Source organism: Adiantum capillus-veneris, chromosome 1 (genome assembly GCF_014529385.1).
Source record: "Adiantum capillus-veneris isolate H3 chromosome 1, ASM1452938v2, whole genome shotgun sequence".
Lineage (NCBI taxonomy): Eukaryota > Viridiplantae > Streptophyta > Polypodiopsida > Polypodiales > Pteridaceae > Adiantum > Adiantum capillus-veneris.
This window is the reverse complement of record NC_140931.1, coordinates 23,874,155-23,890,816: the sequence shown is the minus strand read 5'-3', so window position 1 is coordinate 23,890,816 and position 16,662 is coordinate 23,874,155. Positions and strand designations below refer to the sequence as shown.

Below are 16,662 nucleotides of genomic sequence, written 5' to 3'. Positions count from 1 at the left end.
ATCTTCTTTTGTGCCCTATTTCTTGGTGTCCTCCTCCATTGGTCCTTCCCATTCCCTTCGGGTTACCATGAGGTTTTCTAGGTTGGCATCCCGAAGCACCTCAAAGATATTATCATAGAGGAAGGGTGTTTTGGAAGTATCTGGCGGGGCTTCTTTCATTAGCCCAGTCACCCATCCTTGGGATTTGAACCACTTGCATGAGATGTTGGAGATTTGTTGCCATCCTTCGTCCTTCTTTCTAAATGTGGGTGACATAACAATCTTCTAAACCATTGGGGATGTCGTTTTCTATTGGGTGGAGGACGTGAAGCAGTATCTAGGGGTGACCTTTCCATGGAAATTATGGGCTTTGATGGGCTTCTCTAAATTCTCAAGGGTTTCCTTGTTTGCAATAGGCTGCCCATCCTCTGTAGTATTTTTATTACAATTCTATGGAGGAGTAGTTGTTTCCATATCCATCTGGAGCATTGCAAGCATGGATTTGTCACCAACTACTAGGCCTGAAGTTGTGGGCAAGGCAACTGGCACGACCTGGCAAAGTGCCCAAATTTTTTGCACTTAGAGTAAGCACCAAAGAAGGTGCCCAAGTTCAGCAGAATGACCTTGAGTTTGACCCCCACATTTACTTCTAAATTCTTGGATTGGGGCTTTTTGAGATCCCACAAAATACTCACCTTATTGGCGGCGGTACCTGCTGATCTACTTGATGGTGCAAACAGTGGGATGCCTAGTGCCGCTGCCAGGTCTTTCAAGCTACTTCTTAGTCACAGTGAGAGATTAACAAATTCCAGCCACACTAGACACATATCTTGGAAAACATCAGAGGATTCAAATGGGGGATCCCAAGGGAGCACGCACATCGACGATTGGTTGAAAAGCAATGGGATTTTGGCTAGAACTTAGGACAACCTTATTGCTAAATTGAACCAAGAAGAAGCCTTTCACAAGGTACTGGATGTTAGCCACTGATCCACTATGATTCAAAACACTAGAGCTATAAAGCCAATTAGTTAGTTCAGTTTTGGTAGGAACCTTGCCCATAAAATTATAGACCAATGCGGAGTTGGCAAGCTTGACGAGTTGTCTCTTGATCAAAGAAGGTGGGATAGCGACGGTGAGCACATCCTCAACTCCCACGCTTTGCGGGAACTTTTTTTTGAGAGCTTGATTGACCCTGTCCCCTTTGGATGCATCATGGTTCAGTGCCTCCATTTCCTCAAGCTATCTTTTGTTTAAGGAGAGTGCACTCAGAATCTTTGCCAGTTCCTTCTCTACCGATACTTTACGACCTCTTAATTTGTCTTTATTCATCCCAGCTAAGTTATTTTTACCGCATCCATTGGCGGTCTTACCACCCTATTTTGCCTTGTCAGCTTCAACACCTTCTCCACTTTGGCCGGACGGCGGGTACGTTGATTTGGATCCCTTCTCCATCGCAATTTGCAAAACAGGCCAGGGAGTTCTGGCGTGACCCGGTCACTAGTCACCAAAAAAGGAAAGTAAGCTTGTGACCGCGAATGTAACCCTAAAAAATCTAACCCAAAAGAAAAAGCAACACTTACTAAGTAGATAGAAAGCACATGGAGAGTCCCAACTAATCGCGCAAAGGGGAGACCTTAAGAAGAATTACTTATTATAAGATAATAAGTGCACTGAGGAAAGCCAAGGACATGCGGCGCAAGGGGGGAGCCCAAGGTGGATTGTAGGGCTCATGATGCCCTCTCAAGAAAGACCTCTCTCACACTATGCACCCGATGAGGGCAATAGGATACCCACCACAATAGCAAACGAGATCTGCGACGTGTCAAAAATTGCATGCTAGGAATTGCGACCGCAGATACATCACAACAAAGGGACCTACTTCACAGTGTTGATCAAACACGTATACATACACCATCCCTTCCATAGGATGCACAATACTTAGTACTGCTATGCCATCGCTACTTAAAAACTTCTCTCCCATTTTCTCAAAACCCCTTATCAAAACATTAACTTGTGTGACTAAACAAGCATGAAAATAAGATAATAGATTCTCCAATTGGGTTTTAAAAAAAGTATCTGGTATGATTTATTGAAATTGACAAAATTAATGAGATTAAGATCATTGTAATAATCTAACATGTCTCACGTGAAAAATGAGAATTTTCAATGTGTGCAATTGTGCAATGTATCAAAATCTCCTACTTGTACTTCACACAAATATCAATAAATATCATCATCGTCAGGTAGTCCACTAATCGGATGTTGCGGAGGATGACACAGGGGGGGAAGGGGCTTCCGGAATCCCTCCCGTTTTATTTATAGAAAAGATGATGCAACTCAAAACTACAGAAGTAAAAGTTTCTATTTCAAGCATGCAAATGCATGAAAGAACACATGTAACTTTATACAACTACAAAGCCATTTCCTATTATAGGTGGAACTTCTAAGAATATGTAGAAACCCTATTTAATGAATATACTATTTTTTAAAGGCCTTAGCATAGGAGACCTATTCTTCAAAACATGACATGGACTCATATTAGACTCTCAAATAAAAGGAATCTTTTGTAAACTAAAATGTTAAAAATTTCTCTTAAATAAAATGATTTTACATACTTAGATAGAAAATCAATCAATTTATACTTCATGTCAAATATATGTTTAATTCCCAACATCATTTAGCCTTGTTTTAGAAAGCCATAAATGACTTTTTTGGGACATGCTAAAACATGCCTTAAGAGGAAAGAAAAAGACAGAAAGAAGAAGCCACAGGGCAAAAAACTTTTTTTAAAAATATTTTTTTAAAGTCTTTATGTGAGGTGTTGACACTTGTGTACCTTTCTCTTTAAAGAGGGTCATTGAATATTGGTTTATTCATTATTTTTTATACTTTGGAATATATTGTAATCTAAATAAGTCATTGTTACACTTGTTTCCATAAATTGCAATACTCTATTGCCACATTTTTTTTTGGCTAATGTCACTTTCATTTTTCCTCTCGTAAAGAATACTCTTATTATTAAATTTCTCTCAAGAGCATTATATGTAGGCCATAGTGAACTTTCACCTTGTTGCATATTCTTTTAGATTGCAAAAATGGACCTACACCTTGTTTTGTATTTATATAGATACAAAAATCGTGGTTAACCTCTTAAAAACCGATGTACACCAACAAATAGGACATACACGCACATGTGTGTGTGCGTGCACACACACACACACACACACACACACACAAATTGAATTCACACACACACAAATTAATTTCTTTGAGAACACATGTTTTGATATACAAACCGTCAGTAACAAGACACACACATGCACACCACCCTTTCTCTTTAGCTTTATATTGATCTCAATTATAGTCTTAGTGATGCTCGAGCCCCCAACCTTGAAGCACTATTCAAGAACTTTACCAATTGAGATCACACCTTCTCAATTGGTAAAGCGCTTGAATAGTGCGAGACGTGTGGAAGGTGGGGTAGAGTATGCAGGTAGGAGAGAAGGTGTGATCACAAGCGCTGTGTTATCATGGGAGAGCAATGGTTGGGATTTCTTGAGTGAGTAGCAATGGCAGGGTAGTGTTTGATGATATAGCCCCGACGATGCGATGCAAGGTAGGACATATCTATTTTTTAGCGAATGTGTGGGTTGGGGAGGGAATATTCCCAACAAATACATGAAAAGTAAATACAAGCGAAGTATAGGTGGGTACGATATTAGATGGATGCCTATGTGCATTGTCATTGTTTGACTATGGCAAAGTTGAGTAGATTACAAAGCATTAGAGCTCTACAGTGTTCGAAAAAAGTGTGGCTCAACTTAGCCTTGAGCCGGTTGCAAAATCAAAGTAGCCGGTTGAGGGGAGTGCAAGAAGGAGAAAATTCCGATTAAAATACATGAACATAGTGTAATTTTGCAAAAACACTGGCTAGTAATGTAAAATTACCGTTTCAGATTTGTCATGGAGGGATTTTTGTATGTTTGTGAAAATGATTTTTCCCGAACACTGCAACTCTAGGCCAAGAAGAGAATATTTAATTGAGTTATGGTGGCCGTGAAGAAAGTACATGCACCACTTTGGTGGTGGGCGTGATTCTCTTTGAATGAGAATGATTTCTCACAATAGAATGTTAGGGACGTATACAATATTCTTTTGTTGCAATCTCAAATCCCATAAAGAGAGGGGAGCTTATTTTGGTGGAGGAATATAGGTTTAAAGAGGAAGAAGTAGGGCATGAAATGAAAGTTGATACATGGGTGTAGGGTTCTATGGGTGGCACCCACCAAGCACAACCAAGATATTTGGATACCTAAAGAATCTACAAAAGATAAAGGGAAAGGAGAAAACATTGCATGTGATAAGATTAGAAAGGGGGAGAATAGGATATATATGTGTGTGTGTGTGTGAGAGAGAGAGAGAGAGAGAGAGTAATGCTATGGTGCACAATATAATTATGTTTTGTGTGTGTGTGTGTGTGTGTGTGAGAGAGAGAGAGAGAGAGAGAGAGAGAGAGAGAGAGAGAGAGTTTTGGGGGTGGGAGGGGCTTATAACATAAATATTAGGAGATGGAAGCTAGCCAAGATTGACCATCAATGAAAGAGGTGGACATGAAGGGGGTAGCTTGTGAATCTGTGAGTTGATGAGCCCATGCCACCCTATTATGCGCGTCTGCACCTCGCCCCCAACACTTGTACTCTCCATAGAATGAGGTCCTGCCCATGACAATTATAGTAGAACACCACCACCCTTAGCAAATGAAACATCTATCATGAGATATCGCTAGAAAAAAAACACACACACTTTCTCGCGCGCGCATGTGTGTGTGTGTTCCTCCTCGGATTGTTAAATCAATAGTGCTATTGACTAAAACATAATCAATGTTCCCTAACTACCCCACTTCTTTCCCTGCAAGCTTGGTTCCGATCTATCAAATCTACTCAAAACATTGAACTCAATACATGAAATCTTTTACTATACATATAATTCAAACTAGTTATACAGTGAATTCAATGTAGACTTCTTAAACTATCAAGGATGAATCTTTGATTTGTCTTGCTCTCTGGCCACCATTAATTGGAAAAAGATTTGTGCTCGGGACCTTTCCAATCGAGCTCAACATCTTTGCTTTAAAACCATATTTTAAAAATATCTTTGCTAATTTACTCTACTCACTATTGTGGGTTTTGAAAAAAACACACACACACACACACACACACACCATATTTTGAATACAACTTAAGACTCTAAAATCAAAAGCTATATTCCCTTTGCTACATTATTTGAAAGTGACTTAGGCTAGAATCTCTATAGAAAAGGGCTTTGGTGAGGAATTGACATTATACTGTGAAAACTAAAGAATAGCTAGGTTTCTCCGACAGTACATTACATTGAAAGCCAATAGTATGCGTTGTCTCTTGAACAATATGTGGAAATAAGTAATGCCCTTGGCTAGAAGGTTTCCTTCCTAGTAACTTTTTTGGTTATCTTGCCACAACTCAAATCAAAATTGGAAAACAATAGACTAGGTCAAGTGCACCCATCCTGAAGTAGACAAAAGTTTGATGTGGATATGGAGGTTTAAACTTTCCCATTCCCCATTCCCACTTACATGCTTTTAACATTCCACTTACAAAGCTTTTACATAGGGGGTGGACACTGGATGCTTTTTGTGCACCTTGGTTGAGCTTTAGTTTTTGCAAGTGTTCCATTAAGCCCCCAACAATTGAACATGCTTTATTATCATTGGTGTGTGACAAACCACCTCCCTTTCTTTTCCTACAAACAATCGCGCGCGCGCGTGTGTGTGTGTGTGTGTGTGTGAGAGAGAGAGAGAGAGAGAGAGAGAGAGAGAGAGAGAGAGAGAGAGAGAGAGAGGAACTACATCAACATGGTGAGTAAAAACCGATACTAGATATCATGTGTGTGTGTGTACATATGTACATATACATGTGTTCATTCATTCATTAAAATTAATGAATGAATGAACACATGTATATGTACATATGTACACACACACACACACACACACACACACACACACACACACACACACATATGTACATATACATGTGTTCATTCAATAATTAAAATTAATGAATGAATGAATACATGTATATGTACACACACACACACACACACACACACACACACACACACGATATCTAGTATCGGTTTTTGCTCACCATGTTGATGTAGTTCCTCTCTCTCTCTCTCTCTCTCTCTCTCTCTATTTAATGAATGAATGAACACATGTATATGTACACACACACACACACACACACACACACACACACACACACATGATATCTAGTATCGGTTTTTACTCACCATATTCATGTAGTTCCTCTCTCTCTCTCTCTGTCACACACACACACACACACACACACACACACACACACACACACACACACCTCCTTTCTATCCTCTTCTGTATCCAAGAGTAAAGGCCATGCTACCTGAATATGTTGACGGGCTCCTTCACATATGTGTTGTACTTTGACATTTAATAGAGGAAGAGAAAGAATCATAACCTCCAAGACAGGCAAAGGAAGTAGACACTATGCATGTAAGTTTTTAATGAAAGGTGACATACTTTTGTCGAGAAGGGATGCCCCAATCATTCCAACCTCCAGGCATGATGGTCGTGTCAATGTGCGAGTGTAAAAAGACAACCCGAGAATAGGCTCCCCATGCTCTTCCTAGAAATACCACTCCCCTGCCTGTGATGCTGCAATTTAAGAAGGAAAAACCAGTGTCCTCTGATGCCGTCTTTCTCTTTTGAGCTGTCAGAGATCCTGAAGGAGTGTCGATGGCATACAACACGCAACCCTAGTCATGCAAGATTCAAATCATGATTGAACCTATGTGGGATCCTCTCTCTCTCTCTCTCTCTCTCTCTCTCTCTCTCTCATCCTTACATCGTAAAGAGATAGACCATCCCCAAAGATGAAGTCAATGGAGCCTTGAATCCAACAATCCTTAAAGAAGTGGCGGCCCTTGTGGTCATACAATGTGTCTTGCGCACCTAGAAATGCACATGAGTATAAGGCTGATCGATCTCCAGAAATTTGGAATGCTACTGCTTGTGCCCCCACTGCCCCTGGAGGTGGGGCTGGTGCTGTATTCTGTAATCAATGCAATAAACAAGTGAGCTTTACTTGAGCCACTTCCCTTAACGCTAGTCTTTTTAGAGACCCATTTTAGTAGCTTTTGGAGAATTTTGTTAAAAAATCACTTGAATTTGTGGGAAGGTCAAAATGAAAAACCGCTTCAAGTAAACACGCCCTACACATAGTACGAGTTGAATAAAAATTGGACCAAATCTAATGATGTAAAAGTTTTCAATCTGTAACCATCTTTAAGGCTAATTAGTCCAAACGCACAAAATTTTACTATTCCCTCCAAAAAAAATAGGTCAAAGGATTTTTAAGCAAGCTCAAACTTCTCTCAAAAATACATGAACATGTATGTGATGGGTCTATAAACCTTCTATATTTTTGGGAGGAAAACTTAGAACATTTGACAACCATCCAAAATAAGTGAAGATATGCAATTTTACGTTAAAAATGCCATTTAAAAAAAAAAGTGAAATTTTAATTTTTAGGCTTTTGATTGATCTTTGTGCCACAAAGCCGTCTATGAATCTAAAATGTATATATGCTCAAGAAGTTCTCTGAAGTTGTCACAGTGTGCGACAACTCATCATTCTTAAACATGTATTTGTGTGTACTATTTATGTAAGTGTAAAAGTTAATGTACCATATGTGTAGTACATGTGCACACCTACATATATCTACATATATATCCATTCACAATATTCATACACGAATGTATGTTATGTATACATGTGTGTATGTGCATGACTTCTCAATGTACATACACATTCATACATGTGAAAATATGTAGAAAACAAAACGAGGTGTCACTGTCAGAGTGTTATATACCGCCACACATGCACACAAACACATAACTTAGGTATATGTATATGTACATATATATGCATGATGGAGTAAGAGATGTAGTACATACCTCAAAGGCAAGGTTTCTAGCAACAAAACCAGGGGCCATGACTGCGAAGGTGGCGCTCTTGAAAGTGGTCTTGCTAGACTTGGCGGTGTCGTTCCATGTGATGGTGGTTGCATTCATGCCTGCCCCTACCAACGTTATGTATCCCTTTGTCTTGGGTATCTTGACCTTCTCCCTAGTAAAATTCCAAAGACATAGACTCTCTCTCTCTCTCTCTCCCAAAAAAAAAAAAGGAAAAAAAGATTGGCACCCCAAAAGAAAAAAAACAAATGGGGAAAACAATGACTTTGACATGTGGCCATGGTACCCTGTATTCAACAAAGCTTAAACAAATGATCCAGAAACTCAAAACAAGCAGCTTCATCCAATGGCTTCCAAGAGCTTAGTAAGGGCTTGTGAAGAAAGAGGGTAGCATTGTAGGCTAACCTAGTGGCGGGCAGAGACACCCTGCTTTTGCTGACTATATGACTATGACTATGAGACTTGAGTGTTGGCCTTGAAAAAACAAGGGGGTTGGTGATGGGCATCAGATTCCGCAATATAGAAGCTAACGGATGAACGTACGTTGCACAATGACGTAGTCAAAATGCTACAGATACCTAGAGAGAGGGCGCCATAGCCTATAATTTCAATGGCCGGCATGCAGCACACGTGCTCGTTCATTTACACCTGCACCTGCACCTGCAATGGTTCTGCATTACGCAAGCCAGTCACAAGAAGCGATTATGGGATTATTTACCTGTACACTCCTGCTGCAATTTGGATAATTGTACGTTGCACATTGTTTTTCGGAACCGAATCGATGGCTGCTTGCACGCTCTCAAAATTGGCCAACCCCGCAACCTTATTCACTGTGATCACCTTCTCCACTCTCATCTTCAGTGTGCTGTACACCTTATCCTTTGCCTGCACATCCACATCGTCGCTGCCTCCGTCGCTGAGGGGCACGCGGAAGCCGCCCTCTGCGCCCGCGTAATCCCGCTCGTACCTTGCCCTCACCCGCTCCACCCACTCTATATACTCCCTCACCTCTTGCTTGCTTGCCATGGCCTCAGCCAATACATAGCCGCTTTCATTCGACGCAATGTGCCTGTTGCTCCTGGCGCTAGTGTACAAGTGGACACTTTGTGTGCACTTGATTACGGTCCCCAAAACGATGAGCAATGTGAGTGAATAGAACCGCGCCAGCAAAGTGGAGCTTCCCATGGAGCCCTAATTAAACAGCTTAATATACGTACACTAAATCACACTGATTTGCTGAAGCTGATCCTCAGGAGAAGTAAAGTACAGTGTACTATGGTGGCGGCTAATGAGATTTGGTGGGGTGGTTTAAGAAGAGGTTAAACGCAGTGTGTGTGTGTGTGTGTGTGTATGTGTGAGAGAGAGAGAAGTACGATTATGGGGAATGCAGAGAAGGAAAGACTGCAGATATGTCTGTCTGAGGTTTGGGATTGAGCAGGCGCAGTACGAGAGAGAGGGGGAGAGGGAGAGGGAGAGGGAGAGAGTTCCAGAACCACCACCACGGCGGTGACGGCACCACCCTTTCGCTTTAAGAGGTAAAGGGGTTTCTGGAGCTTGTGATCCTACATCAGTTTGTCCTAAAGCTCCCTGCGTCACCCTCCCATGTGAATCAATCCCAATAATTAAAAGAGAATTGCAAGCCCGGGCCTCACCGTCGCTCACGTCCAGCTGTCAGCTGTGTGCTGCCATCCTCAAGCGAAGTCGATTCCATGAACCTCTTTATTATTTCCTTTATTTTCCGAACGTCCAAAGCTTGACTTCAGTGCCCTCCAAAAACCCTTTTCCCCCCAGCCCGTGAGAAAAAGGACACACTGATTATGTTTTCCCAAAGGATTATCGATTTGCCGGTTTTTGTGTCAAAATATGTGATGAGCCCACCAATGGTGATTGCCACTTTTGCTTCCTCCACCTCAAGTGTTCCCATAGGACGAAGGTTACACCATATATACAAAATACGCGGGCCTCTGATGACAGCCTATGGTTGATAGAGGTAAAATGATGGGCCTCCATGGTGCGTGTCGAAGACCACTACTCTACACATTTCACTCACAAAGTGCACTACACTTTCTGTCTTCCAAGGGGGGGACTCATTAAATTTTGGGTGGCCGGTCCAAAAATGGAGTTCCTTATGTTGCTCAATCTCTACATGCCGACTCGGATCCTCGCACTTGCCCTTCTCTCTTTTGTCGCCCCGTCTGAATGTAGCCCTCAATTTCACTTGCAATCAAAGACTTCTCTACACATTTTGTAAATTGGAATAAAACTACCCTTCTTTCTCATAAACTTGCAAATTTTTTTGAAAGTTGGATAACTAGAGTGCTTTCGCTCTATTTGAAATGGGATATGTGTAAGGGTGGAGGTAGCCGGAGAGGATGAAATAGAGAATAGGATATGTGTGTGTGTGCGCGAGAGAGAGAGAGAGAGAGAGAGAGAGAGAGAGAGAGAGAGAGAGAGGGGGGGAAGGAGCATACTATCTCACATTTTAATCATGCAATATAAAATCTTATCTTAATTGTTTCCTTACTTATTTTCCATTACTTGGTCTGTAATTTTCTCTATGACATTATAATAGAATCACTCACAATTGTGAGTTTTGACAAAAAAAAAGAAGAGAATTGAGTTAGTTAGAAGAATAAGTGTAATGTCTTGCCGCTTCCTCTTTGTGAATTTGTTGGAAACAACTCAAATCTTGTTGATCCTACTCCTATGGAGGTCAGATCCATAAATCAATGCAATTCAAAAATTGCATAATGGACAAGCTCAAGGCACATGGTGCACATATTGAATTACAAAATATTATTTTTCAGCAAAAAATGATCAAGAATTTGTTTTGTTTTTAGAAGATCATCGAAATTTGCATATATGCTAACAAAAACATTACTCAACATGATCTATTTCCTTTCAGCAACCTTGGTACTCCATTATGAATTTGTTAGCCCATGATACATAGTGTCAAATACCTTCAAAATGCTTGCCAAGTATGACATTTTCATTAGGGTGATGTTTTCCAAATAACTGTCTTTGACTAGAATGCTTCATTAGGGTGACGTTTTCCAAATAGTCGTCCCTGACTAGATCGAGTGCTTCATTAGCTATACCTTGGTTTTGACTTGGACGTAGCATGTCTATTATGTTGCAATTGTGATGTCCCACTTTTGATATGTGTACCTCGGAAAAGAACCATAAGGAGGGCTAGAAATCATGTAAATTGATGATCTTCATTATTTGTGATATGTTTTTGGTTTTCTAAAAGAGGTGAGTTAGGCATACTTTCAATGTTTTCAGTGATGATTGATGATTGAGACTTACCTTAAATGCTATTTTGTTCTAAAATATTAAATGGATCTTTTTATTTCACCTTTATGATTTCACATCTTCACATAGCTTGACCTCTCTTGCATTCAACTATTTTAGAATGCTAAAGTGATGCTTCACCTTCCAATTCTAGTAAATTCTATACATACATACATACATATGTATATATAGTTATATACACACATATATCTATATATTAATGAGCTCTTTTTATTATATATACATATATTTATATTTATACACACACATTGTCATAAAAATAATATCTAATTCTTCCAAATGATTTTCTCATGTTAAACTGATCATTTAATATGAGGAGGTACTAGGGGAGTAAAAGCTAGAATATTGGTAAGGCTGCCAGACTGGTCTCAGTAGGGATCCAAAGGAGAGTAAATAGGGATCCAAAGGAAGACAGTCTGCAAAAGAGAAATGTGCATCAATGGAGCTTAAAAGACTTAAGGTTTGGGTTCGTTAAGACTTCCATAGGCTAAGGTTCAAAGTTTTTAATTAAAAAGTTCAAATGGTCAAAGCTGGGAAAATTGGATGGTGGTGGGAAGACTCAAAAGTGTGGGAGAGTCTTCCCACATCCCTATCAACAAAGGGGTGAGCCTTAAGAGTAGGGGAGGAGAGAGAAACACACACACACGCACATACACACACACACACACTCCAAAGCTTTCCACAAAGGGAATATTGGACACATGGAAGACTCCTAGGCCAGTTGCCTCCAATTTTTTCTCAAATCCTATTGGATGGCTATAGAGGTGGACCAATGAGAATTAGGCTAGAGTAAAATTAGTCTAATTAATTTTCAAATGCTTGATAAAAGAACCAATAGAAATTATGTAACATTTAATGGCCTAGTAACTTGTGTGTAGCGGAAAATAGCATAGACATAGTGAGCATTTCATTAGAATATATTCCTAATGAGCATAACAAAAGTGCTTGGGTGGAGAGAGCAACAAAAAGCAGAACATCTAGTTAGATAGGAATGAACAATGCTTCAAAAGAGAGACAAATTAAGCTATTGACAACAGTTGAGGATCGGATTTATATGGAGCCTGTCCCCCCTCCAAAAGGCTTTGTATTATAGGTGTTACCATATACATGTGGTAGTGATGTGTGTGAACACACTAGGACCGCCGGGGCATTTTTTCCCTCTTTAGGAGGTTTTTTCCCCCGAGCATTGTATATACGGCCATCACTCTAGGGCTATCTATCTTACCATTGCACACTAAGTAACACACTCTCTATTGTGTGCCTTGAGCTTCCTTCGTATTCTCCAAGATGTGTGCGTTTCTCTGCACCCCTAATTCCAACAATTGGTATCAGAGCAGGTTGCATCCTCCCGGGCTTAATCGTCAGCTGCTCCAGCACACTCCTGCTCACTTTCTCTGATTTCAGTGAGCTTTGGCAAGCGTTCACAGGTCGACAAAAATTTCGGGTATGCTCGTAGAGCTCAGTCTGCTCAGATTTTTGATTCGGGCTCAATTCGGCCTCCATTTCCACTATAGACAATACTGCACATGTTATTTCATAATTTTGTGCAGAATTTTTGTCAGTGCCGTTTTTTGTATCACAGGTGCCTCATAGTCTTCTACGGTTTTTGCTATATAGCATGTGCTGTTCCCGCTCCGTTTCTCCTGTTTTCGGGGAGTTTTCACATCAGGTGCAACATTTACCATGGCTGACAACAACACAGATGTGTTCAAGATGTTTGCTGCTGAGGACAGGTTGGATGGGGACAACTACCCTATGTGGGCTTATATGATGCAACATGTTCTTGTGTCAAAGGGCGTCTGGAACATTGTACAGGGCATTGATGTACGTCCTGGTTCTGAGGATGCAGGCAATGTTGAGGATGTTGCAGGTCTTGTTGCAAGGATTGCTGCTATTAGAGTTGTTTTACCTACGGCAGAACAAGATCGTTGGGATGTAAAGGATGCGCAGGCTCATGCATTGATTGCATTGTCTGTGAAGCGCACCATTGTTCCTCACATTTGTTCAGCAAAATCTGCAAAACAGACTTGGGATATTCTAGCAGGTCTTTATGCAAGCCGCAATGAGGCTAAAATTGCTTTGCTGCGTAAAGAGCTGGAGTCAAAGATTATGCATGAGGAAGATGATATGGACAGTTTCCTTGCTGGTGTCAAGGATATCAATGAGCAACTTACTTCTGCAGGTGAAGTCATTTCAGACAGTTCCCTTGTGCAGACTGTTCTTGATGCCTTACCAGATTCCTGCCAGACTTTTGCTAGTACTTGGAGACTGATGATCCAAGGAAATCCTGAAGTTGTCAAGTTTGATGCATTATGCACATTGCTATTGCAAGAGTCACTTTCCAAAAAAAAACACTAGGCAGCGTGCAATTGAACAGGCTTTTATTGCTTCTCAAAGAAAGGGTGGTAATAGCAATGCGACCACTTCTTATGGTTCTGCTGCGAGTGGCAAAACTTCTATTCCTGAAGGAGTACGAGCGGAAGTGCGATGCGAGAGAGAGTGCGAGAAGAAGAGCATGACGATATGGTGAACTCCCTCTACTGTAATGTGTAGAGCATAGTGAGTTCTTATTAGGTTTTAACAAAAGAATATGTGTACATACCTGGCGGCCCGCCCAGTTACCTGGGCGACCACATTGGGCTTTATACCCCAACAACCTCCCACTTAAAGTCCAATGTGGTACTTTAAGTGTGAGAGAAGCTACTATACAAGCTAATATACAAGAGATGTAGAGAAGTGATGTACTACCCTACACCTAACTGCTTGCGAAAATGCGCAAAGCTCTCTGAGGGAAGTCCTTTTGTAAGTAGATCAGCAGGATTTTCTGTGGTGTGAACTTTGACAAGCTGAAGTTGCTTATCCTCGAGCATTTCCCTGATGAAATGATACTTCACATCCACATGCTTTGTCTTTGAGTGATAAACTGGATTGCGAGCCAATTGTATAGCACTTTGACTATCACAATATAACACAGGCATCTCTTCTTTGATTCCCAAATCTGTTACTAGTCGATTCAGCCAAATTGATTCTTTGCATGCCTCTGATGCTGCAACATATTCAGCCTCTGTCGTAGACTGAGTAACACAATCTTGTAATCTAGAACTCCATGATACTGCTCCACCAGCCAATGTAAAGACATACCCTGACGTAGACCTTTGGTTGTCTAAGTCACCTGCATAATCTGAGTCTGTAAAACCCTTTACACTTAGCTCCTGACTCCCATAGCATATACGCATACTCTTTGTAGCTTTCAAGTATCTCAATATTCCTTTCACTGCCTCCCAATGTTTCTTGCCTGGGTTTGACATGTATCGACTTACTACTCCCACTGCAAATGCAATGTCTGGGCGAGTAGCAATCATTGCATACATCAAACTACCCACTACAGACGCATATGGAATCTTATCCATTTCAGCCTGTTCTTCCTCAGACACAGGACAATCTTGTTTGCTAAGTTTCACATATGGTGGCAATGGAACACTCAGTGCCTTTCCCTTCTCCATATTGAAACGTTGCAAAACCTTGTCAATATACTCTGTTTGAGATAACCAAATCAACTTCTTTGATCTGTCTCTCTCAATGCGCATACCAAGTATATGACTTGCCTCACCCATGTCTTTCATGTCAAACAATTTTGCCATCTTTGACTTCAAAGCTGAAATTTCTTCCAAGTGCTTGCCAGCAATCAACATGTCATCCACATACAAAATAAGGATCAGCCAACTGCCATCCTTAGCCTTCTTTGTATATAGACAGTGATCGAACTCACTACGTTTGTAGCCTTGAGAAAGCATAAACTTGTGGAATTTATGGTACCATGCCCTCGGTGATTGTTTTAAGCCATAAAGACTCTTTAACAACTCGCATACCCAATCTTCCTTGCCTTTCTCAACAAACCGTTCTGGCTGCTGCATGTAAATTTCCACATCTAAATCACCATGCAAGAACGCTGTCTTGACATCCATTTGGTGCAACACCAAATCTAATATGGCAACCAATGCAAGAAAGCATCTCAATGTAGTCATCTTGACCACCGGAGAGAAGACTTCATCAAAGTCAATGCCTTGTTCTTGCTTAAAGCCCTTGGCAAAAAGCCTTGCTTTGTACTTTGGCTGACTATTATGAGCGGTGATCTTATACGTGTAAACCCATTTACAGGGTAGAGCCTTTTTGCCCCGTGGTAATTTAACTAGCTTCCATGTCTGGTTTTTATGCAGAGCTGTCATCTCTGACTGCATGACCAATTGCCAATTCCCGGAGTCCTTCATTTGCACTACTTCCTTGTAACATGAAGGCTCATTGCAATCAATCAACATGACATAGTTCATAGATGTAACAAACCTATCAGGAGGTCGCGTGACACGTCCAGATCTACGCACAATAGGTGGCTTAGGCTCAGCCACAACCTGTGGTTCCAACCTATCCTGTCCTTGCTCCTCTTGAGCCCTGACATTTTTTCTTGCACGTGCAGGTCCATCTTCTTGGAAGACAACTCTTCTAATCTCCTCAACCTTCTCTGGTTTAGAATGATATTTGGATTCATTAAAGTGAACATCATTGTTGCGGACAACCTTTCTGGATTTGGGATCCCAAAGTCTGTACCCCATCTCACCAGAATTACCATAGCCTAGAAAGATGCACTTTCTACTCTTTGGCTCAAGTTTGTTCCTAAATTCCTTTGGAACGTGAGTATATGCCTCACAACCAAAGACTCTGAGATGCTTGTATGAGGGCACCTTGCCTGACCATACCATCTCTGGCACTGAATCCTTCTGCAAAACCTTGCTAGGAGATCTATTTACAAGATGAACAGCTGTTGATACAGCTTCAGCCCAAAACCCATTTGGCAGCTGTGCATTAGACAACATACTTCTGACCTTCTCTTGTATGGTCCTATTCATCCTCTCAGCAACACCATTTTGAGGAGGATTGGAAGGAGCAGTAAGTTCACGTTTTATACCTTTTGACTCACAAAAGTCCTGAAAGGCCTTTGAAACATACTCTCCACCATTGTCAGTGCATAAGCATTTAAGCTTCTTGCCACTCTGATTCTCCACAAGTGTCACAAACGTTTTGAAAACACTAAACGCTTCATCCTTGTGCTTGAGAAAGTAAACCCATACTTTGCTCGAGTAATCATCTATAAATGTCATAAAGTAAGAAGCTCCCCCTAGAGATAGGTTAGGCATAGGTCCACACAAATCACTATGAACAAGTGCCAACTGTGTATCTCTTCTACTGCTTCTATGCTTATGTGGCTGCTGTGTTTGCTTACCATACAGACAATGTTCACAGAATTCAAAATCATTAAATGAA

General features: G+C 40.9%; 1 protein-coding gene across 1 annotated transcript; it reads right to left on the bottom strand.

Moving 5' to 3' along the window:
* Positions 1-3,997: 3,997 nt before the first annotated feature.
* LOC147464424 (putative pectinesterase 53) lies at positions 3,998-9,582 on the bottom strand. Its single transcript, XM_086514869.1, has 5 exons — positions 8,750-9,582; positions 8,014-8,185; positions 6,903-7,109; positions 6,578-6,813; positions 3,998-4,697 (listed from the first exon to the last, which is right to left on the bottom strand). Exons 1-5 carry the CDS (start codon positions 9,214-9,216, stop codon positions 4,544-4,546), a joined length of 1,236 nt encoding a protein of 411 aa, XP_086370995.1. The 5' UTR covers positions 9,217-9,582; the 3' UTR covers positions 3,998-4,543.
* Positions 9,583-16,662: the final 7,080 nt, after the last annotated feature.